At 39.1% G+C, this 26,098-nt stretch overlaps 2 protein-coding genes across 3 annotated transcripts in view; both read right to left on the bottom strand.

The window, feature by feature from the left end:
* The window catches only part of ABL1 (ABL proto-oncogene 1, non-receptor tyrosine kinase), a 123,061-nt gene extending 98,025 nt beyond the window's left edge, over positions 1–25,036 (bottom strand). For both annotated transcript variants that reach the window (XM_031450707.2, XM_031450708.2), the window contains exon 1: positions 24,901–25,036. In XM_031450707.2, the coding sequence (XP_031306567.1) occupies positions 24,901–25,036 (136 nt within the window). The remainder of the gene's footprint in view (positions 1–24,900) is intronic.
* Positions 25,037–25,654: 618 nt separating this feature from the next.
* Positions 25,655–25,753, bottom strand: LOC135322318 (uncharacterized). Its single transcript, XM_064490618.1, has one exon. It carries the CDS (start codon positions 25,751–25,753, stop codon positions 25,655–25,657), a length of 99 nt encoding a protein of 32 aa, XP_064346688.1.
* Between the last annotated feature and the right edge of the window lie 345 nt (positions 25,754–26,098).

Raw genomic sequence — 26,098 nt, 5'->3', positions numbered from 1 at the left:
TTACCTCCTACTTGAGTATCCTCTCTTCTGCTCACAACCTGAACTCATATTACAGATTAATTTTGATAAATTATGGCTGTGATCTTCTGACAAATGTCTTTTCCACAAATAGTTATTGAACATGTACTATGTGCCAATCACTGTTCTAAGCACTGGAGATACTTTCATGATGCTAACATCTTACTGGGAATTGCCTGTAACTTTCACTGCCTGTCACTTATTTCCAGAATCTCTGGCTTGGCACTCGAGGTCATCTCTGAAGTAGCCCAAACATGCTTTTCCTGCCTTAATCCATGTACTACTCTGAAAATCCCAGCCAAGCGATTCCTAGCGTACTTTGCCCTTTGCCACCCGAAGATACCTTCTCTCCCTCACAAGATAATAATCTCCCTGAGATTATTCCCTCATGTACTCATTAAAGATACTCAGAAAAGGAGGAGTCCTGAAAAGCCCCACTGTCTTCAAATTCCTCTTTATCTTCATATCTTGCCTCCTCCTGAATATTCCCAGTGACAGAATAATCACTGTCTCCCAAGGCACCTACTCTATTGCTTGTCTGAAAGCTCTTTTCACGCTGAGCCCAAACATGTCTTATTTTGTGACTATCATCCACTTTTCCTAATTCTGCCTTCCAAGGTAGTGCAGGGTGAGACCAACTCCCTCTTACGTGACCATCTTTTAAATATTTTCAGACAGCTAATACACCTTCCCTTAGTCTCCTCTTCACTAAGCTAAAACATCCCCCAGTTTCTTTATTCATTACTCACTCATTCACTTAATATTTACTGAACGTACTATGTGACAGGCACTATGACACAATCTCTGCTCTAAAGACATTTAAGAGGAAGTGACAGAGAGGCAATTATAGGAGTGTGATAAATACCACAGTGGTAAACAAAGAATGCAGGGGGAGCAGAGGAAGGGACACCTAAGTTTAATTAGCTATCATACATAGCAGTTACGAGGTGGTATTCGTAACAGAAGCAGCAGTGCACCGTAATTTTCATGTTGGCCACCTTCTGAAGAATGAATGAATGAATGAATGAATGCAACAAACAATTATTGGCTGCTTATTCAGGGCCAGGCAATATACTAGGCATTTATTATATATGCATTCTATAATTCACCCTCATAACAATCCTAGGAGATAGGTATTACTATTGCCATTTTAAAGATGAGAAAAACTAAGGCTTAGGGAAGTGAAATAACATGTCCAAGGTCTCATACCAAGTAGTAGCAGAGACAAGATTCGAAGCAGGTCTGTCTGATCTCAGAATCTGGGTGCCAAATCAATGAACTATCTGGTCTATGGTGCTTACACTTTATTAGGTCATTGTTCCCTTAAAGAATCTAATGAAGGCATAGGTTCCTTTCAAAGGAAAATGTTTTTACGCACATTCACAAAAGTGTGCATAAAATTCCCAGGGTCAAAGACTCCCTGAATTCTATGCATACATCTTGCTGTCAGGGTAAGAACGTGGAGTGAATATATGATGCTCAGTATCCATTCCATCCTCCTTCTAGTGTCCTTTCTTATATCGCAGAGTCTGGAAAGCTAAAAACAACATGTCAGCGACTTCTCTGCAGCTAGGTTTGATTACGATTTAGGTTTCACCCACTGGACACAATCACATGAGATTTAAAAAGCTCTGCGAGGCAGGGCACACCTGTGCTGCTTCTGCTGTTCCAGGGCGCAAGTCCAGCTGTGTAAGCATTTGGTTTCCTGAGGCAGAATTACGGGTCTGGTGTTCGGGCATTAGCTTCAATGGCTGGGTTGGGGCGACCCGGCAGGCCCATGTACAGCTGGGACTGGGCCTAGCCACACTCACAGATGACCTTGACGACACTTCAAGTGGCAGTGTGGAGAAAATCTATTTTGCTCTGGAATCAGAAGCACAACGTTCTTGATTGTGGCAGTGGTTCCAGAGCTGGCAACTTCTAATGACAGAAGAACCTGCAGCTTCCTTTGGTGGCCCAGGTTTGTCGGGTGGCTTTGGGAGTCATTCATGAAGCTAAACCTAGAACCTGCTTTTTCGGTCCTCCCGATAACTCTGTTAGCTGTCTGATGGTCCACTAAAATTAGTTACAGTGGGCTCTTTTCTCTGTACTGAACCAGGACCAGCAGAAAAAAATCCCTATTCTAGACTCTTAAAAATAAGTATTTGCTGTACTAAATTCAAATCCCAAAACAAAAGGTTCTAGTCTCTACCTTCTGTTAAAAAAAAAAAAAGTCCATGATCTACAATCAGGCTGTAATTTAAGACTAAAGGATTCCCAAACTCAGAATTTCAAAATTAACTAACTTGGGGAAGAACTGGTGGCCTCTTTGGGGGCCTGAGGAGCAGTTGCATACAGTGTATTCCATACACAGTGCTAACAGTATAGAGCTACTCTCCAGGCATCTATGGTGCATATTACTCACGCTCACAAATAATTGGTAAAACCTCCCCTTCCTGAACACACAGAGGATAACGCTGCCTAGGCCTCTGCAGTGAGGTGGGACTGTGAACCTAGTTCTGGATGAGGGATGTAACTGGAAGTGACCGAGTGTCTCTTCCTAACAGAGAAGTTAAGAGCCAGTCAGTCCACCATTCTCCCTGCTCACTTGTTCTACCTTGATATCAAGGAGGCTGCCAGAAGACACTGGAGCCTTTATCAGTCTGGGTCCCTGCGAAATTACATGGGGCACAGCACCCTACAACCACAGCCACAAGAGAGAAACCTCCTGGTGAAGTGGCTGGGATTTGAGGGTTGTTTATTCACCAAAGCAAAGCCCAGCCTACCTGGCCTAATCCACCACATCAGAGAAACCCTCATATGTGTGCACAAGGATATTGAATGCAGTACTGCTTGTCATCATAAAAAAAGTGGAAACAACCCTACCGGCCATAAATGGGAGAATGGATAAACTATGGTTTAATCATATTACAGAAAAGTACCTAGATTTACATGCATCGACACAGGTAAATCTTAAATATAATATTGAAATTAAAAAGACAAGTTTCTGACGAGGGGGTATAGCTCAGTGATAGAGCACATGCCTAGCACGTACAAGGCCCTGGGTTCAATCCCCAGCACCTCCAGTAAAACATACATACATACATACATACAAACCTAATTACCTTTGCCCCCCTAAAAAGGGGGTAAGTTTCAAAACGTTGTGTACAGGATGATACTACTTATGTTTTCTTAAACATTGTATGATTGTGCTTTGCATGTTTCTAAACATGTTTCAACAAAGAATAAAACCTCTTTCCTATTCTGCCAACAATCCCCCTAAATCACCCCAGTCTCACCAAAAGAGTAGCTTAATAGAGAAAAGAACATACTATATGTAGGATTTTTTCTCCTCTCTAATTCACCCCTACTATTCAACTGTCAAAACTTAGAAGAAATAAGTTGAAAAGTCAGTAATGGAAAAGCCTGTACTAGCCAACCTCTAAATATCTAACTTTACTTGGCAATAATTTTTAAGTAAGTGAGAAGATCCTCTACAACCATTATCATTTGAATAGAGATCTTGTATCTCAAATTATGAAGACACATGAACAACTTCATGAAATAATAACAAACAATCCTGTACATTCATAAAGCATTTTACAGCTTCCAAAGCTCCTTCACAAACATCAACTCCTCTCAGTCTCCCACCACCCTGGGAGGGAGCAGAGAAAGAGTGTATCATTCCCCACTTGACAGATGGGGAAACTGGGGCTATCAGCTAAGAGCTTTCTCTAAGATCTCATGGCTTTAAATATCAGGCCCAGAACTAGAAGCAAATATTTATAAACAGTAAATGTTTGATCAGGTCCACATCCTAAAGCCCATTCTATTAATAGCAACTTAGCAAACAGAAATGCAAAGCCCTATAATCTCTGGAGGGGGTGGAGTCTGGTAGGTAGCAAGGAAACGTCATGTAATCCCATTTTCTAAGCCATGACGATTTTTAGGTTAAATAATGGGCTCTTCAATTTGTGGAGAAAACTGGCTACTATTTATTTATATTAAACCCAAAATGTCATATTAAAAGGAGTACAATTAGAATAACAATATAAAGATATGTCATTTACTTTGCATCAGCTTATTTATTCTATTCTGCCACGCCTTTCTGAACTGAGGTCTTTAATTCTCAGATAATGGTCACCATCATTCATTTAATTGCCCCTCATAACTCAACAAGAACTCAAGCAACAGAAACTACTGTGTTGGACTTAATCAAGGACCAAAACAGAGCCTGGCACAATTTATTACTATAAACCACTGCTTCAAGAGAAGATAAATGGTTAGTACTTAAAAATCTAGCCTAAGTGTTGATTAAATGCTCCTAAAAGTGACTTACAGCAATATTAAACCAGTGTGAACTGCAGCCTGACAGCAGCAAAAAGATAAGCCCTTAACATGCTTGGGGGTCATGGTGGTGGTATGGCTTGTTAGAGATTTTTCCATTTAAAAAGATAATTTGGTAGAGAATCAGCATGATTTAGATTTTTTATTATTCATTAGGAAGCTACATAACACTTGCCTCTTAAAATAGAATAAAGCATATCATTAACTCAAACAAAACTTTATAAAGAAATTTAACAGAACACAGATGAAATGGAATAAAAGAGACTTGTAATGTGTTACTGTACTCTAGTGTATAACAATGCTGGTAGGCAAGATTCTGCAATAAGACTATAATGTTCTTCTTTCTTTAGCTATGATTCACTACTCTTTTCCTCCTCATATAATAAAAAGGACATAAAAAGGAAAACATTAAAAGGTATGAAGTTTTCACATGAAAAGATGCTCAACATCATCAGCCATGAGGGAAATGCAAATTAAAACCATAATGAGATACCCAACAAAAATGGCAAAAATAAAAAATAATGATAATACCAAGTGCTAGCAAGGATGCCGGGAATTCTGGCAAGGAAAGGTGCTGGTAGGGATGTAAAATGACAGCCACTCTGCAAAACAGTTTGGAAGTTTCCCCAAATTAAATAATTTATCACATCACCTGCTAATACCAATGTCTAAGTCTTTACCTAAACACGGCAGTCTGAAAAAAGGTCCTCCAAAAGATATATATAATCTATTCCCTGGAACCTGTGAATGTTACCTTATATGGCAAAACGGGGTCTTTGCAGGGGCAATTAAATTAAAGGTCTTGAGACAGGGAGATTATCCTGCATTATCCCAGTGGGACCCTAAGTGTAATCACAGCATACTTATAAGAGGGAGGCTGAGGGAAACTATGAGATACTGATGAAAGAAATTGAAGATGACACAAACAGATAGAAAGATACAGTGTTCATGTACTGAAAGAATTAGCATTGTTAAAATGACCACTCTACCCAAGGCAATCTACAGATTCAGTGTAATTCCTATCAAAACATTGAGGCCATTTTTCACAGAACTAGAGCAAATAATTAAAAAATCTATATGGAAATACAAAAGACTCTGAATGGCCGAGACAATCTTGAGAAAGAAGATCAGAGCTAAATGAATCACACTCCCTGACCTCAGACTCTACTACAAAGCTACAATAATCAAAACAGAATAGTACTTACATAAAAACAGACACATAGATCAACGGAAGTGAAGAGAAAACCCAGAAGTAAACCCATAAGCTTATTATGATCAATTAATCTACAACAAAGGAGGCAAGAATATACATTGGGGAAAAGACAGTCTCAACAGTAAGTGGTGCTCAGAAAACTAGAAAACTACATACAAAAATAAAATTAGAACATTTTCTCACAGTATCTACAAAAATAAACTTCAAATGAATTAGAGACCTAATGTAAGACCAGAAACCATAAAGCTCCTAGAAGAAAACACGGGCAGAACATTCTTTGACATAAATCTTAGCAGTATTTTTTGAGATCTGTTTCCTAAGGCAAAGGAAACAAAAGCAAACAGGGCCTAATTAAACTTAAAAGCTTTTGTACAACAAAGTAAACCACTGACAAAATGAAAAGACAATCTATGGAATGGGAGAAAATATTTGCAAATGATATGACCAATAAAGGGTTAATACCCAAAATATATAAACAACTCATACAACTCATTATCCAAAAAAACAAAAAATCCCAAACAAAAAACTCAACCCACCTGATTAAAAAATGGGCAGAAGACCTGAAGAGACATTTTCACAGAGAAGACAGGTACATGAAAAGATGACCACCAGGTACATGAAAAGATGTTCAACATCACTAATTATCAAAGAAAATCAAAACAAAACCACAATGAGGTATCAGCTCACACCTGTCAGAATGGCTATCACCAAAAGGATCACAAGTAACAAATGCCGGCAAGGACACGGAGAGCAGGAAACCCTTGTACATTGTTGGTGGGAATGTAAATTGATGCAGCCACTGTGGAAAACAATATGGAGGTTCCTCAAAAAACTGAAAATAGATCTAGCAATTCTACTTCTGGGCATTTACTTATCCAAAGAAGACAAAAACACTAATTCAAAAAGGTATGTGCACCCCAATGCTCATAGCATCATTATTTACAAGAGCCAAGACATGGATGCAGCCTAAGTGTCCATCAACAGATGAATGGATAAAGAAGATACGGTAAATGTATATACAATGGAATACTACTCAGCAAGAATGAAATTTTGCTATTTGCAATGACCTAGATGGACCTGGAGGGTATTATGCTTAGTGAAATAAGACAGAGAAAGACAAATACTGTATGTTATCACTTACATGTGGAATCTAAAAAATAAAACAAATGCATATTAAAAAAAAAAGAAGAAGAAGAAGGCTGAGGGAGATTTGACCACAAAACAGGAGAAGGTAAAACAATGGAAGTGAGAAGTTGGAAGGATTCCAGGAAGGAGTCACAAGTCAAGGAGTGCCCTTGGCCTCTAGAAGCTGGAAGAAGCAAGAAGAGGTTCTTCCCTAGAATCTCTGAAAGAGCAAGTCTCTGCTGACACCATGACTTCAGCCCAGCAATACTAACTAAACCCAGCTCTGGTTTCCAGAACAGTGGGAAAATAAATTTCTGTTGTTTGAAGCCACCCAGTATGTGGTATTTTGTTATACCAGCAATAGGAAACAAGTATGCTAAGTGAATTGAAAATGTAGAGTCCCATAAAAACTGTACAGAAAGGTTTACAACTCTATTCATAAGCACCAATAACTGGAAGCAACCCAAATGTCCTTCAACAGATGAGTGAATAAACAAACTGTGGCATATCTGTACAATGGAATACTACTCGGTAATGAAAAGGAACAAACTGTTATATGCAACACTTGGATGGATCTCAAAGACATTATGCTCAGTGAAAGCAGTCAGTCTTAAAAGGTTATACACTGGATGGTTCCATTTATATGACATTCTCAGAAAGACAAAATACAGTGGCAAGAATAGATCAGTTGGTAGGGGTGGGAGGAGGGAGTGACTGCAAAGGGATAGCATGAGGAAGGTTACTAGGATCATGGAACTATTTTGTGTCCTGTTGTGGGTGGTGGTTGCACAAATCTTTACACAAAAGTTTTATCCATAGTTTATTCTATATCTTTTCTTTCTAAATCAGCCCTAGTGCAGTAATGAAGATGAATGAAATAACTTTTGAGCCAGAAGAATTCTCCAAAGACATCTGGGTCAGCCCACTTTCACTTCATAATTAAACACAAACTTAAGAACTACAGAGTCAAGAAATGCTCCTATAAGGAAAGAGCCTCAAAGAAATTCACCTGTTCTCTTCATCCTATGGCTAGCGAGGATGCTGGCAAAAAAATAACAGGGCTGAATGGTATAAAGGGAGGAGGCAGAAAGCAACGGCCTAGAAAACCAATTTCCAAATAACCAGCCTGGAGCATAAGATCTACTTTAAATTCCTATACACTTCTTTAAATTGGCAGGTTCCTAGAAAGTCATGAGGAGAACTAGCCATCACAACAACATAAAGGAAAAATGCAAAGACTCTGGCAGACCAGTAAATTTCTCAGGCTTTTATCCATACTAGAAATCCTTCCGACCAAGGAAAATTAAAAGTTTGCTAGGTTGGTGGCCACATATGCTATAAACCTCAGAACTTACCTCTGTCAAACTAACCACAATATATTACACCAAACTGTGCTTCACGGATCTGTCTTCTATACAGGTTCATAAATAAAAACCTATGCAGACTCTGAGAAAATTGCTGGAAAAAATGTGTGCTAAACAAGAAGCAATAGATTTAAGGATTAGAAAGAAACAATAAATTGCACGAGGGAAAGAAAAGTAGCTGTCCGGTCAGAGGATGCTGCCTCTCACAACAAGAATGGCCTGAAGGCCCAGATGAGAAGGAAACCCTCAGAGAAAGTCACCAGAAGCGCTGATTTCACGTGGCAGAGATGGAGAGATCTCCATAGCTCACATCCTCCAATCACCCTATAGGAAGTACTTTTTAGAAAGTATTTACATTTCAAGCAGGGGTTTTCTCTAGAATTTTCTTGAAGAATTGCACTCCAGTGTCATCATGTGTTCATATACAACTCATGGATTTTATAGATAATCCTTAATCACCAACATTGTACAACCCTGTCTCAGGCAGGCTGCTCATCACATTATTACTACTACAGCCTCTCTCTTACTCTTCCTCTGCTTTAGTCCTTTTTGGCCTGCTCCTTATTACTGACAGAGATATTATTCCAGAATTATAAACAGTAACAGCAGCAATAATTAATACTTGTTAGAGGCTAACTACATGCCCGGTGTTATTAGGCTTTTTTATTATCTCATTTAGTTCTCTTGTCAATAGCACAATCAAGGTAAGCACTATGATTCCCATTTTGCAAATCAGGAACCAGAGGCTCAGAGAAGTTAAAAAGACTTGCTGTGTTACCAGTATTCAGCAAAGTACACAGCACAAGAGGATGTGCTCAACTAGTGTCTACTAAGTTACCGCTGGTGTCTGCAGCCATACTGCTAGTAAGTGGTAAACTGGGATTCGAGTTCAGATAAAGCCATGACTTCAGTATCACCCTGTCTCCCCTGGACTGGGAGACAGACACGGGAGCAGGACACTGTCAAGGGCCAAAAGAACTCCCCTACGTTCTACAGCGTGTACTTTCGCTTCTGGGCAGGCCTGGTCTGACACATACTGTCACACCGTCAAGCCTCACTTTTCCAGGTCCACTTTTATTTATTAACTTGATATCCAATTTGCTGGGAGCACATTCTACTCTTTTAAAAGCAGAATTCAGCCCCAATCAAACAAATGGGAATTTAATAATCAGACAATTCAGGAGTTTCATGAGATTAAAAATGTCAAATTTCAGCACTGACAAACATTTTTCCATAGCATATCAGAGAATAAGAGCTAAGGTCTGTTATCAAAAGAAGTCAGCCTGGAATCTGAGGGAAAGAATATTAGAAGGAGAAATCTAAATATGAAAGTCATTTCCCCCTCATTCTGGGAGTTTCCATTTCCTATAAGCCAGAACACGTAGGCAGAAGGGAGGAAGGGAGAAACGAGGTACCAAAAGCTATGCTACTGTTTGTTTCATTTTTTTGTCTCTCCTTCTACAGAAAACTGCAAATCAAAACAGCAGGGTTCTCTCTTAGGCAGGCCAGTATGCGACCACCCACACACTAGACAATGCAAAGGTCCCAAGGAAGGGACAGTACCCTCTCACCTCCCTACCTCTACTCCTTGCCTACTTTGTCTCCATAAAAGCAAAGAGGTGAGAACATTTCAACTCCAAAACTGCAAACACAGCTTTGGCACAAAACAAACAAAAAACAACAATATACACAGGGTATGCTTATTTTAAAAAATTTTCCATGAAAGCACATAATCCTTTACAAAAATAGAGACTGTTAACAGCTCTATATAACGGGAACCACCAGGGTTTTAAGCAACAAAACCCCAAACTTAGATTGTTCTTTAGCATAAGGGCTCAGGTATTATTTGGTGGCTTTTTAAATTAGTATGTCAAGGACTGTGCACAGCGCCTAGCACAAAGCACTCAGAGGGCAGCTCTAACAGGTACGAATCTATGACAATTCCTGGTGTCTAAGACGGGTTATTTATATGCAGCTCTTCACCTGTGAATCGGGAATGGCTTCTAGCTCTCCTAACGCACCTCAGGAGAGACAGAAGTGCTTTTGCTGAAACAGACCTCAACTTCCAGCCAGTGGAGAAAAGTTTTAAATGTAGTCATCAGCACTGCTCAGAGGCACGTCAGGAGAGGGCAGCGCATTGGGTTAATAACTGAAAAGCCATGTGTGCATCCCATCTGACTCACTGCTGAGCGTACATCCGCACAATGACATCCGCGGCAGCTGGACCACGTAAGTGGTAAGAAGTACCAATATTCTTCACAAATGGCCATCCTCTGAGCTCAGCCAAACCCAAAGACAACCAGAGGAACCTCAGTGGACATAGCAATGAGGCTCACACCACAACAGAGATAAAGGCTAAGGGGCAAAAGGCTGGTTTCCTCCCTCTTGACAACTGGTCTGTAAAGGGCACAGAGTCCCCTGCTTGAGAAGGTCTGGGCCAGAGGGACCACAGCCCCATGGCCCCAGGGCTAGGCAGTGGCAAGCAGCTGTGGCATCATCAATCCCAACCACCCCACTGCCTGTTCACTACATTTTCCTTACCTTGCTCTTGTTTTCCTCTGTACTAGATTGTAAATGCCTGAGGACAGGCGTGGTCTTGCCCTCTTCTGTGTAACCCACAGGTCTTGGCCAAGACACGCACTCCAGCACGTTAACTGGATGCAGGCAGCGGATGCAGGCAGCCCCACAACGAGCACTCACACATAGTAGAGCAGCCACCCACTTAGCTTGGGAACTTTGTGCCTGAGCACAGAGAAGGAGCCCATTTCCAGTCTTTTCCAGCCCTGCAATTAAGGGCATCCCAGGTGCAGGGACATGGCTCTTTAGACTGTGTATTCGGGGCCATTCATTATGGGATTCATTATAAATTCACTGATATGTCTTTCAACAAGCAAATTTCAACAAAAACTTCATTTCAATTAAAGAATCATAAGTTACTGCCCCTTCTGACTCACTGTCAACATGATGATTACACATTCTTACAAAGCAATGATGCAGGCTTACATAGAAAGATAAGTCATACCTGGGTTTGGGTAACTTATAAAATCCATCTAATAACTATGACTTCACAATTTGGAAACACTATAACCCAGATGCACCCTGAAAATTGCTCTTACGATGCCTACATTTTTCTTACTTTGATTATGTATTACTTTTACTAGATTTTCATTGAACATGACTAAAAGTAGCACTGATCATGCTGACTGAACTTCAAATTACTTTCCGAATCAACTCTTCATTGAATAATTTACAGAAATGCATGTTGTTTTTATAAAAAAAACAATGTAGCTATTTTTAAATAATAAATCTTTCTTATATGTCCTGAAAGCTTTTCTCCATTATGCCTATATCTTAATTAAACTTAAAAAAAAAAAGCCCTCAAAAAAAATTTCAGGCAACACTACACATTTAGTTTAACTGACAATGGCATGATCATGAATTAAGCAATGCCAAGGAGGATGCTACCAATTAAACGTCACAAGTCACAGATCAGCCAAAGCAACACAGAGCTTAGCAGGCAGCTAACACATAACATAAGCAATACACTTTTCTGTATTTCAAGAGCTCTGTGTTCCCTGCTAGACTGAAAAGGCTCACATATCACCAAAAAAAAGATATATTTCTCTAAGGGTAAAAGTTTTTGCTTGCCTTGTAGCCACTAAACAATACATTTTGTTTTGAATAGTGGGGGGTGGGGAATAATAACTATTACTATTACTTATAATAGCATGTTTTAACATTTTTATGTATTATTGTTCATCCGCACAAAACACCTGATCCCAGCAACTACCTCAAATGTGCTTCTCAGACAAACCAAACCTTCCAGATGTGCTAATTTTCAATTTCCATTTTCCTTGCTGTTAAAAATATCTGAGGGGGGCGGGTGTAGCTCAGTGGTAGAGCACATGCTTAACATGCATGAGGTCCCCTAGAACCTCTTCTAAAAATAAATAAAACCTAATAAACTTCCCCCCTTCACCAAAATAAAATAATTAAATAATACAATAATAAATAAACTATTTGTTAAAATATATTAATATTACAAGTGATTAGACTAGTGCCTGAATATAGTGAGCACCCATCAAATGTCTCCTATGTTACTGTTGGCCTCAGGAAGGAAGGGCAGATGAAGGACACACATTATGAGACATTTCTTTCCCCTTAGTCAATGTTCTGGTTGTATCTTAGGCTATGAGGTTCTTTGCATTGGGACTTAGTCCTCCTAATCGACTATCGTTCCTCAAGAATGGACACTGTTCCGAGGTAGCTGTTTTAACACTTAGGCAAGCAGTGGCCACAGCAGGCTTCAAGGAGGACACTGGAACTGAGCTGAGTCTTGGACCAGTCATTCCCCTTGTGCACTCCACAGGCTCTACCACTCTGCCTGTGGCTTCCTTGGAACACAGTCTGGAACAAACATAAACGCTCCTTAAGCCAGAGGTCCTGTATTCTTTAAACATGCTCCAGAGCTTAGCACATTAGCTGGAGGTGCCAAATGCAGGACAAGCCATGTTGTAGGAGCACCAGACGCTGGCACTGGCTATTCCACTCAGACCCCAGGAAGAGGCAGCAGCCAGGCCGCACCACCAACCTAGGACTGGGTTTCAAGGTAATATAAATAATGTATTATCTCTAACAAAGTGATGTGAAAACAAGGCGGTCTAGCAATATACCTCAGGGATATAATTAGTACACTATGGTAGGGAGAGGAAAGAATATCCTCACAAGACAGGATTTTGCCAATTTCACAAAACATAAAAACAAGTGTGCAGGTAGTATGTAAATTAAGAGCTAAACAAATAAAAGTAAATGTAACATCATATGTCAACGGAATTTGCCATTTTTCTTTCAACAAATGGAAAGGCGAAGTAACTGATTGAGTTAAAATGCATTCCTTTTTCAGTGAGAACTGAAATAATACAATTCAGTAAATGCTGCCAGTAATAGTAAACTCAACACAAGATGGCTTACACTAAGATGTATTATGTCACATAATTCGAAGTCCAGAGGTGAGCTGGATGTAGCAGCCCCACACTGTCCCCACCCTCCCTACCACTCCCACCTCACCCCCATGCTTTTAGCCCCAGCCTGAGGCCAGCTGCCCTCATGGTCTACACAGGCTACCAAAAGCAAAGACTACCCACCCTCAACACCAGGGAAGAAAAGGCCTTGCTTTCCATCAGGCTGAGTCATCCAGAATGCTATGACTGACTTAGACCACAGATGTTCAATCCTGGCTGCTCGTTAGACTCACCTCGAAAGTTAAAAACAAGGAGACACTTTGTAGACCTTACGGTCAAAGCATTCTCTCTATTGCAATAGTTCCTTCCCACCCTTGTACTAAAAAGAAAAAAAAAAAAAAGATGCTCAGGTACCTCCCCAGACCAATTAAATCCTCCTCCCTAAGGGTGGGACATGGTCATAAGCCTTCTCAAGCTCCTGAGGAGATTCTAAAGTACAGCCAGGGCTGAAAACCACCTGATCAGGACCCCATTAGAGCCTGGGATGGGGCTGCTCCTTGTAAGACACACAGGCAGTGAAGGAGCAGAGGGCAGTGGATGCTGTACAGGCAACCAACCCAGCCGTGCACAGTTACTTAGTTCAGTATCTGCCACACAATGAACCTGGTGAGATGGTTCACAGCAAGATAAATATGTATGTCCCTTAAACATGTTAAAAATGCTCAGCCTCACTCATAGGACAGCTACTAATTAAATCCATACTAAGATACTATTTCTTACTTATCAGATTGGTAAAAGTCTCAACACTGGATAACACACTCTCTCGGCTAGGCTCTGGGATACAGGCATTCTTATGCATTACTAGTGATGGGAGTGTGTCTATCAACACAGCATCCATATTAATATCTATCTACTACTCTTATCTACTAAGTAATACGTAGCTGCTAATAAAAATTACAAATGCATTTACCCTTTAGCCCAGCACTCCCATTTTTAGGACTCCCTCCCACAGCTATACCGGCACAAGTACAAAATGACAGATATAAGGTGATTTTTATAGCATTGTTTATAACAGCGGAAGACTGAAAACAGCCCAAATGTCCAGAAGGAGAGCTAGCTGAAGAACCTATGGTATTTCAACATAGTGAGATACAACATAGGCCATAGGAAAGAAGGCAGATGTTTATATTCCAATCTGGAAAGATCCTGAGGATATGCTAAGTAAAACATTTAAAAAGTAAAGTACAGAACAGTATATAATGTCTGCTGTCTTTTGTTTAATAAATATATATTTGCTCATATTTACAAAAGAAATACTGGAAGGACAAAAGAGAACTAAGAAAACTGGTTTCCACAGGGAGCAGTGGAATGGAAAGGACAGAGAGGGCTGGGGTGGAAGCAAGCTTCTCATAATATACATTTGTAATACAGTTTTGTAGCTTAAATCAGAAAATGTACCATCTATGCAGTATTATAAAATTTAATTTAAAAATAAATTTTAGGGGGAGGGTATAGCTCAGTGGTAGAGTACATGCTTAGCATGCACAAGGTCCAGGGTTCAATCCCCAGTACCTCCTCTAAAAATACATAAATAAATAAACCTAATTACCTCCCCTCCCCAAAATTAAACAAATAAATAAATAAATTTTAAAATTGCCACAAAGCTTGTAGGAAAATTTATAGGTTTCTAAATTAATGAATTATTAAAATTTAGTCATGAAAGCATAAATTACAAATTATGAAAGCATAAATAAGGTATGTTTGTTACACACAACCATCCCTAAATACCCAATTACCAAAGGGTAAGAATATAACAAGAGTATCAAAAACATATTCTACAAAACAGTGAAAAATAAACTTCTTGATTAGATGAATTCTAAATCTAAACCCCCCCTAATGTCAACGTTGTGAAGATTTACAAAAGGCATTAGTCCATCTTTGCAAAGTAATGTTTCTGACAGAAAAAATACTCAAGTATCAAGAAACACTTGATTTCAACCCCAGTTCTATAATGAATCAGCAATGTAACCCTAAAAACACTATTTTAACACCCTGAACCTCAGCTTCCTCTACTGGAAAACAGGAAACATCTATCCTATCTATACCACAGATCACCCCCCGCCAAAGTATATAAAAGTGCTTTAAAAATATTTAGATCTTTACACATCCATAAGAGACACTCTTTGCGATTCAGGATGCTACAGAATCACCAATAAAACCATGACTTGCTAAATGAAACTGCAAAAGAAGAAAGTACAGAAGTTTATGCTGAATCTATTCAATACCAGGGCAAATTTGGGAGTTGTCTGTTTTGACTAAACTCTTAATACTGGATTGGCTGCCTTTTTTTCTTCCTCATAAAAGTGGAAATGCCAAAAATGAAGTCTATTTAAGTGAAGGTTCCAATTAGTTTAGATATAACTATAAACACAGCACTATATGCCTGTACTATACTGCATCTCCAGATTCAGTTAGTAGCCACAAGCAGTCCTTGGCATAAAAAAGATGACAACCTAGGTGAAAGGTACTGCTGGTACCAACAAGGGTCTCCCCACCACTTAAAACCATGATCAAATTGAACAAGTGACCCCTCCCTCAGTCCATTGGCTGGACCTACCCCACACTGTTGATTCAAAAGTGATAACCATTTTCCCAAGCAGATGGCCAATGGTGGTCCTTGGGATTGCAAACTGGACACAAAGGCCTTTTGTTGGCCAGTTATCTTGTCCCCTTGTTTTGGGGTAGTCTGCTGTCTTACCCCAGACTGACACAGTTTATGATACAGAGAAGGCATTGAGAAAATCAGTTAATTAGATTCAATTCCATATTTACTGAGTATCTAGCCTATACAAAATATAGTGCTTGACCCATGAAGATGTATGAACATGGTCTCCACCATCAAGGAACCAAATACTAAATGTCAAAGAAAGACAGAATTTAAAAGAAAATCACAGAAGGGTGAATCTGAAGAAGTAGACATTTTGAAAACTGCAACAATTTATAGGAATTATTTAGCCTTTATCAGTAACAAGGAAAAAATGGTCTCTTGAAATGGCTTGCTTCGACGCATACAAATTCCTCAGTATAAGTCATCACTTATTCCTAGGATGAAAGTAACCTAGCACAATCCTAGTAGAACATCCTGACAGGTGTTTTTGTTTGGATATGGAAATTGATTAAACTGATTCTAAAATGTACCTGGAAATGCAAGGGAGCAAGAATAGCCAAGACAATCTTGAAGAACAAAACTAGAGGTCTTACTCTACTGAGTATTAAGACTTATTTTAAAGCTACAGTATTGAGTTAACACAACACTGCTGCAAGGAGAGACAAATAGAACAGATAGGTAAAACATTCTCAGAGAGACCTACACATATATGGATGCCTGATTCATGCAGCAGCACATGTTCTTTTCAATTAAAGAACTAGGTGAATATGGAAACATAAACAAATAAACCATCATCCCTACACAGAAAAATCAATTCTGAGTGAATTATAGATCTAAATATGAAGAGTAGTAAAACTTTTTCATGACCTGGGTACATAGACAAAGATTTCTTATATAGGCATAAAAAGCACTTATCATAAAGATAAAGATCGTTAAACTGAGCTACATTAAAATTAAGAAATTTGGTTCATTAAGGATACCATTAAGATAGCAAAAAAAGGCAAGCCACAAAGTGAGAGAAGATATTTGTAATAAATATATTCAACAAAGGACCTGTATTGAGAATATATACATAACTGCTACAAATCAACAAGAAACATATGTGTCTTATTTTATGCATAAGTTTGTAACTATTATGTATAAAATAAATTACAAAGATAACATTGTACAACATGGAAAATACAGCAAAAAAAAGTGTATATATGTATAATATGCAAATAGCCAATAAACATGAAAAGGTACTTCATTTCATGAGTCACCAAGGAAGTTTGAATTAAAACCACAATGAGATACCACTGCATAGCCACTTGAAATGCTAACATTTAAAACACTGACAATATCAAGGTTTGGCAAGAATGTAAAGAAACTGGAAGTCTCCTAAACTGCTAACGGGAGCTAAACTGATACGACTTTGGGAAGCTCTTTGGCAGTATCTAAAGAAGTTGAACTTGCCTATACCCTGTGATCAAGCAATTCTACTTCTGAGTTTATAGATACACACAAGAATGTTCATGGATGCATTATTTAAAAGTAGCCAAAACTGAAAATAACCCGAGTGGCCATCAATAATAGCATGTGTAAAATAAATTATTACATATTTACAGAACAGAATACTAAATAACAATGAAAATGAACAAACCACTAATACCTGCAGCAATGTGGATGAATCTGACAAAAATAATGTCGAGTAAAAGACGCCACCAAAGCATAGAAAAACCATGTATTGTTTGGGTCAAAAATACGCAGAACTGAACTTTTGCTTCTGGCCATAATGCACTAAACAGTATTAGACATCCTTTTGCCCTAAGGAAACGTATAACTGAACAAAATAAATGAGACAACTGTTTTCAGGCATAAGAGAGGAGGCAAGGCACGGCTGTGATTCTTGAGAAAAAACAAGGTGAGCTCCAGTTTCCTGCCTGGGGCACTTTCCCAACCACAGTGCAGGGAGATGGTACCCAAACTGACAGCAGCAGTCCCCTTGAACTGAGGAAGCCAAGAAGGTGATCCTAGGTTGCCGAGGCAGCCAGAATTTGTAGGATGGGATAACTGAGAGGAAGGGGCTTCAGAGGGGTGGAAAGCATGAAAAAATGGGAGGTGCCTGCGGGTCCATGGCTGAGAGCTGGGCAGCACATGTGCAAGGTGAGACTCTGTACAGCTTAACAGACAGGAGTGGCTGCAAGGGTGAGAAGTGAACAAAGATACAAAGATTTCACAGCACCTGGAAACATTCGAGCCACCAGTTCAGAGCAGAGAGACCTTGCTGAGCACCTCTCTCATTTAGTTGAGATCCCACAAAGGCCAAGCATTAAAGAAAGCCATCTAGAGTAAGGGCTATGCCTCGGACTAAGGAGAAATTCAAAACAGACTCACTCTAACAAAGCGTAAAACCAAGCCTGACAGGGTCAAAAGAATATATCAGTAACTTAACTGCCTGTCAGAACAAAATGAAAACCTCTTTAAGATCGAAATCCCTACAATTTAACATTCACATGTCTGATATATAATAAAAAATTATTAAACATGCAAAGAAACAGAAAAATGTGCCTCATAATGTAGGGAAAAAGCAATCATTAAAAACAGACCCCAAGATGACTCAGATACTTAAAGGACAAGGTATTTACTATAAATATCTTCAAGGATTTGGAGGAAAAGATGGACCTAATGAGTGAAAAGGTGGTGAATCTCAGTAGAAAAATGCAAACTATAGAAAAGAACCAAATGGAAATTTCAGAATTGAAAACAACAAAATCTGAAGTGAAAATTTTAAGGAACTGAAGATGGGAAACTGCAAAAGAGTTAGTGAACTTGTAGATCAATAGAATGTATCCCATTTGAAAAACAGAAAGAAAAAAAAAAAGTTTTGGTGACCTGACGGAGCTTCAAAATATATGAAACAAAAACTGACAGAATATTTGTAGTTATAGTTTCATTCTAAATATTGCTCATTTGTGTCTTTTTTCTTTGTCAATCTTGCTAGAAGTTTGACTGTTCTACAAATTTCTTTCAAAGGCAGCTTTTGGCTTTTCTGATCATTTCCACTTCTTAATTTGTTTTTATTTTTACCACTCTCTTCCGTGTACTGTGGGGTTACTTTATTTTTCTAGCTTCTTTAGTATTGCTTAGTTCCCCCTGCACCCCACCCCTATTCCATCTTTCTTATTTTCTAATAAATGCTTAGGGAAAAGAAGACAGAATTAAAAGGAAAAAAAAAAACCCAAATCTATCATCATAGCTGTTGATTTTTAACACCTTCCTCTAAGTAACAAAAGTGACCAAACATAAACTCAGCAAAAGTATAGATAACTTAAGTGTACAAAAATAAGAATGTAGAAGATTTTAAATAACACTGTCACCCAACTTGATCTAATTTCACATTTATAGAAAATTACAACTGCAGAACACATATTCTTTTCAAGTACAAATGGAACATTCAGTAGGATGGGTCACAGGCAGGGCCATAAAATTAATTTCAGTAAATGTCAAAAGACTACAATCTTACAGAGGATGTTCTCTGACGACACAGAATTAAGTTAGAAATCAGTAAGATATCTAGACTCTCCCAAGTATTTGGGAATTAAACACTTCAAAAACAACACACCTCAAAATCTGTGTTCAAGAAGGAGGTGGGACTCGAGCAAAGTTTTGAAAGGCAGGAAGGTTTTGAACACACAGAAGAGTGATGTCAGGGGCACAACAACCAAAAAGGCAAGGAGTCAGGGAACTGCAGAATATGCACAAAGAAGGCCTTAAGGGAGCACTTCCTTTTACTGAAGCTCATCTTCTAAAAGTAGCAACTTTAATCTTTTTATCCTGTAGACCCAGATAATATGCCTGACATACTCCTATGGGTATAATTCCTAACTCAATCATGTTAGCTCATCCCTTTTCCTCCCTCTTATAAAACGCATCTATTTGCAACACACTTCACAGCATACCTTATCACAGAGATCTGAAACATGGGAGAAGTCCTTAATGAATACAAAATGATTTCTCGTTTTCTCTAATTTCTATCTTTTCTTTGATAGGATGCCTCATTTAAATAAGGTAAAAACTTTTTTGGTTAAACCATCTTTTATCATTCTCTGTTACTTATCTCATAACTGAAGTTTCTGTTTTCTTCTATATTATAAGTTTATTTCCTAAAATGGGCAATAAGGTTTCATGAAAAATGAGAAAGCCATACAAAATGTATCAGACTATGGAAAATAACAGGCTGGCTTAAAAAACCATACACACAATTCTTCACAGTTCATGTATCACAACCCAATCCCTAACATAAGTACATGAATATAATCTTTCTAAACAGCCTCTTTTTAGGAGATTGAAGGATTTGATTGAATTTTAATACCCATCAGATTCAATAGCTGTAACTTCTCCCGCTTCCTGATGTGTATGGATGCATAGCATAATTGAACAGCGATGGAAACTGCAGTGTTGCTCTATCACGTTCCTATTCTGTTACGACGAATAGTTTTATTTGAAAACCGTGAAGTAGTTTTAAACCAAGAGTAAACAATTTCTTAAACTCATTTTTCAGTTAAACTCATAGTAAAACATCTGATATAAACAAATTAAATAAGTAATACCCTGAAGGATATAGATGTACTAACTAAAACTTTGAAAAATCCAGAATTCATAAAAAAAAAGCTTCAATTTTTTACACATTAACTGGAAAAGCATTATAAAACTTTAAAAATTGAAATGATTTTATATTAAAAACATCCACGACCAAGAAAAATAGCAAAAATTGTGTGCAATTTTTTAAAACTCTGCAACTTTCTGATTTAGGGGGGAAAACTGACAGAGAAACAATTTAAAACTTCAGCATGACTTAAAATCATTCCTATGCAAAATTTGAATGTCAGCCCCCCTCCACCAAAAAAATGAATTCTATAAAAATGTAAAGTCTTAATTTCATAAACTACTGAATATACATGGAGATTTCTCCCTTGGGGATGTCATCCATTCTCATAGCTTTAAACGCCTGTCTATAACCTGCTGATTCCCAGGTTCTCTCTCCAGCCTGGACTGCTTCCCTGAATTCAAACTGGCAGACTCAACTGTGTATTAGATATTTCTGCCTGGATGCCTATTAGGCATCTAAAATGCAGCACGCTCAAAAAGAAGCTCCAGATCTTCATCCTCCCCACCCAGTTCTCCCAACTCCCTCCTCTAGGTTACATTTCAGCAAAAGGCAACTCTATTTTTCCAGTTATTCAGTCCATAAACCCCTGACTTCTCTCCCATTCCACATCTTGTATCTATATAAGGGCAAATCTAGTCAGCTGTGCCTTCAGACAGTCACAGAATCTGACCCTTCACCACTGCCACCACCCTGGGCCAAGCCATCAACGTTCTCATAGAGATTAGTGCCACCAATCCCTAAGTGGAATCCCTACTTCCTCCTTTGCTCTCCTTGAGAACATAGCAACTGGAGAGATTTTATTAGAGCATAAATCAGGTCCTGTTACTCCTCTCTCAAAATTCACCCAAGACCACATGAGTAATAGTCAAAATTCAACAAGGCCACATTCTTCTCTAGCCGACTCCCCTACCCTCCTCTTCATCTCCTACAACTCTGTCTCTGCTGCTCTCGCTGCTCCAGCTACTCTGGGCTTCTCCTAGAACAGGCTAAGCAAGTTCTGCCTAGGGCCCTTTGAGCCCGGATTCCCTCTGCCTGAAAGCCTTTATTTCCATGGTTTGCTCCCTCACCTCCCTCCTTCAGGTCTTTATTCAAAGGCCACATTCTCAGAAGGGCCTCTCTGGTCACCCTAACTAAAATGAGCACCCTTTTCTATGTTATTCTCCTCAGCACCTGCCATCAACTAACATTCTATATTTTACTTGCTTATTTATGGTCTGTCTCCACCTACTAGAATGTAAGTTTTAGGAGGGCAGGGCTATGTTTTTGTTCACTAATGTATCACCAATGACTAAAACACTACCTGGTACATAGCAGGAGCTCAATTAATATTTGCTGAAGAACGAAGGTCACACTAAGGTACAGAAGTTTACTAGTGAATTGTTTCAATCCTGTTTTTACCAACTCTCCTAGAAGTGAATTTTCCTAGTTAAGCCGCTGAAACTTGGAAGGAACATACGGTCCCCAAAATAACATCATGGTTTCCTTTTCTCCCCCTGTACGTATAACTAGCCCTTCTGAACCTGAATGATCCTAGCAAACAGTTGCCATCAGCCCACTCCTTCCAGATCCACCACCACCACAACACAACAGGATTCTTGGCTTCCAGATTCATGTCTGATCCAACACTGTATGTTATGACTGCAAGCTTTTTAATCCAGCCTATATGGATGTTAACCAACTCTAGAAAGATCAGCCTATGAAAGACCAAGAACAATTTGTAACACAAACACCTTGTTCCCCTAAAAAAAGAATACCCAAAGTACAAGGAATTGTTTTGTCTTCAGTAAAACATGACCTAGGCAATTTCTCTGATTAAAAGGTGTCAGAAAGAAGTGACTATTTGGTTGCGCTGCCATCGATTTGGTTAATAATCCTCATATTTCTTAGTATTACAAAATAACACAAATTTATGTAAAAAATCTGCAATTATCACAAACGCAAAGTAAAAAGTAAAAGTTTTCTGCCATTCCGCCTAAATTCCAGTTCCCTAGAGATAACAACTATTTCAAACTAAATTCTTCCACACTCTTTTCTGTGCGTGTACATATAGTTAATTTTTGTTTTATAAAGAATGGGGCCATACCACACAGACTGATCTTCAAACTGCTTTTTTCCACTTAACACTACATGAACATCTTTTAGTGTTGGTCTTCTACAGTATGCTAGTAATAAACATTCTGATACGACTTCTTGATAGACTTCTTATAGCAGCAGTTCTAAAATTTTTTTCTCTCATGATCTCTTTACATTTTTGAAAATTATTTAGGACCCCAAAGTGCTTTTGTTTATATTGGTTATCTCATCGATATTTACCATATTATAAATTTAAACTGAAAAATGTAAATTATTCATTTATTCACCTAAAATAAACATTTTTATTTTTACTAGAAAATAACATATTTTCCCTGTTTTTAGATAATTGTAGATATTCTTCTTTGAAGCTACACCAAAGTCAATAAGTGGTAGTTTCTTAAAGGTTAGTTTTGATGTAGAATCTAATACTATACCAATGAATTTTTGTATTCTGTTACATTAAAATCTATTGGTCCATGTCATACGTTGATTTGATCTTTTACCTGTGTGTCATTTTATAACATCATGTATTGATCATTTAGAAAATATTGGTTCACTGAATTACGTAGATCTTCCAAATAACAGTCCATTATGAGATATCAAAACAGCACATTTGTAAATATTACCACCAATTTCTACTTCATAGTAGCAGATACGAGTTTTCCAAAATCCAATTTTCATTTGAAAGCTAAAATTTTATCACTGGCAACAGATACTACTAGCTGTTTTCCTTTAAAGACTCCTTCATACATTTTTTTTAGTCTGAATAACCATAGTTTGTCAGTGGTAGTTTCGAGTTACAATGGTAGTTCCTGAAAAAAGCGGCAGTTCAGCTTGCAACTCCAACTGCCCAAGTGCTCTTCCTAGAAACCATTATACCTCAGCAGACAGCAGGACTTTCCAGTTCATCCACAGCAGATTTAAAAGATACATATACAAGTGTTAAAAGTTAATAAAATTAATAATTTTGCTGCTTCATCAGGAAAATTCTTAAGTGAAAATTAAAATTTTGTGTGTGTGTGTATTATGAGTGCATGGCATGAAGAATACATGGCTATTATGGTTAGTTGCCACAACCCTGATTCATGATAAGGAGGCTGTATTACTTTTGCACCATTAGTGCAAAGAGTGCAAATAACATCTTAGTATTGTGTGAATATGAAAACAGTTTCAACTTCTGGACTCCTCAAAGGGGTATAAGGGACATCTAAGGCACTATATTGTTCTATACCAGAATAATTTCATAGAAGTGAAATCACTGGGTCACTGCTATGTACATTTTAAATTCTGATTAAGTTTGGCCAAAGCTCTCCAAAAAGTCTGTACCAGATTTCAATATCTAAAGTTGCATGAGCATCACTAGTTAACAACATAAATAATTCACTTTAGAAACCCTTAATTTGGGAAGCACCATAACACCTTACTATATTTGCCTGTCTAAAGCCAATGCTAAGATATAACTAGTGTTTCAAGGAAAAGTAAAATCCAAGTACCCACATTATTTAGATGAGGTGAATACTGTTCTGTAAGAAAATCAAATCTCAACCGTCAAATGCAACTTCACTGAATAAAGAACTTGGTTTATTGTAGTCACCCATTGTTAAGGGTGCTTGTGATTGAATTTCAAAGTATATGTTACCTGCCTACATCTTACATTTGCTTACAGGATGGGTGGACTCAATTAATATTTTAATATAAAGTAGACAGTCTGAAAACTGTCCAGCTGCAACAGCACAATTAGGACCCTAATTAATTGGTGCATGGCTGGCCCATCACAGACATTAGTCTAGGCCAACCCTTAGCTTTAAAACTTCACGCAGAACTACTGGACAACCTTTCTTGCCCCAAATGTCATCTGAAACAGAGAGAGGAGGAGGAAAATCTCCATCCATGGGGAAAGGATTACTCCTCATGTCAAGTGAAATAACTGGAAGCCAGGCATCCTCAATTCACAAGGAACGCTGCTGCCGCCTAGACTGTTTGCATGTAGCTCCAAAGTGAGTCAAGTTTTACTTATGATTGGAAAGGTCAAGGATTTTAGTGTTGAGGAGGACCTGTGGTTTTTAACCTCTTGGGGAGCACAAACCCTTTTAAGGATATGATAAAAGCTCTCTGTAGATAAAGCAGTAAAATATCTATGCACCTCAGGGGAAGAGCCCATGCCTTAGCTTAGAGCAGAATCATGGACTATGGATCCTGAGAAACTACTTAAGTCCAACCTCCTCAGGAAACTGGAAGAGTGAAATGGCTTGTCCAAGGTCAACAGCGAGTTAGAAAGCACATCAGGCAAAAAATAATCAACTCAAAGAGATTTTTGAATAAAGCCATACAGTGTCACCAAGTAACTTTTTCTTATACAAAGTAAGTGCCACCAGAAACTAAGAGATAACTTTAACAGAAGTTTTAAGCAGAACTGGAAGGAACCAACCCAAGTGCTGTGGTTCAAAAGTTCCTTAAGCATTCCGAAGCTGAAAACAGGACCAGAAAGCTTGAAAAGCACTCACCATGTTCCACAAAAACATTGCAGTGTGGACCCCCATGCCTCGATGATTCCTTCTTCCCTGCTCCTTTGATAAAGTGCAGGGCAGGCAAACTTGGCCTTCTTTGGTCCCCAAGAACTTTTCCAGGCTGCTGCCCCATAAAGTAAAATAGGCACCCCTTTCTAGAAGAGGGTTCAAGATCTTTCAGAATGGTCAGTGAGCTTAGAAGGAAAACGGTATATATGTGGGATTTCACATTCACCGCATCTCCACAAGTCAGTAATTGAGGTCAATCACAAAAAACGACGTCTTCCATAAGGACAGGAAGCGAAGTTTTTAAGTTGACATATGTAAACAGGAGTTCCGATTATTTTCGCAGTTTGTCAATTTGAAGTAATGTACTTGCAATGCTACCCAAACGTTTCTTGATTTTAAGTGTCTTATACTGGCTGAATAACAGTTTCTTCCCTTTCAAGGAGAAAAACCTAAACAGAACTATTCACAGGGGATTCTGTAAAAGGGTCAGTAAGGCTAAAGTCATCTTGATTCCCGTATCAAGGAAATGCTGATCGTCTTTCGATGCTTCTCCAGAACTTTTCCTGTGGAAGTCACCCACCCCCTATCTCGGTGTCTTCTTCATCTTCCGACAAATTTCCTGCTGCACTAGCTGCCGCTCCTGCTTCTCTACCCTGTTCTCCGGAAAAGGACACGGGTCACCCCGACTTCAGCGAGAGCTTGCCCTCGACTCTGACGAGAAAGAATGCATCGCCAGCAACTTTTAAGTCCGCTTTTTAAAGGGCCTGTGAAACCAGTCCAGGCTTTTCCTTTGCATTAAAGTTTTTGGCTGGGCTGAGACTAAGGGGGCCGTAGGTGACATTGGAAGAAGTCAGGGCATTAGAGGCTCACGGGAGCAACCTGGGGGGAAGGGGAGGCCACTTGACAGCAGGGAGGGGATTTGAGTGGGGGGCTCCGAGGCCAAACTTGGGGCCCGGAGTCGGAGAAAGGGGCGACTTGGGGGTAAGAGGAAGGCTCCGGGGATGGGGCACGGGCGGCTTACTCCGGGGGCGACGCTCCTCCAAGCCTCAGGAAACGGGGTGTCCCAGGTCTGGGGAAAGAGACCACCCCCAGGGTCCCAGAGCCGGGGCGGGGCTGTAAGGGACGAAGGACTCTCGCGGCCCCGAAGGCGGGAGACGGGCGGAGCGGGGAAAAGGCCCGGCCGCCT

The sequence above is a fragment of the Camelus dromedarius genome, chromosome 10, assembly GCF_036321535.1.
Source record: "Camelus dromedarius isolate mCamDro1 chromosome 10, mCamDro1.pat, whole genome shotgun sequence".
In the NCBI taxonomy this organism is placed as follows: Eukaryota; Metazoa; Chordata; class Mammalia; order Artiodactyla; family Camelidae; genus Camelus; species Camelus dromedarius.
The sequence above is the reverse complement of the archived record's forward strand: the minus strand, read 5'-3'. Positions and strand labels throughout refer to the sequence as shown.

Coding starts and splice junctions, on each gene's coding strand:
- LOC135322318 (XM_064490618.1), bottom strand. CDS start 25,753: ATGTCACCTACGGCCCCCTTAGTCTCAGCCCAGCCAAAAACTTTAATG.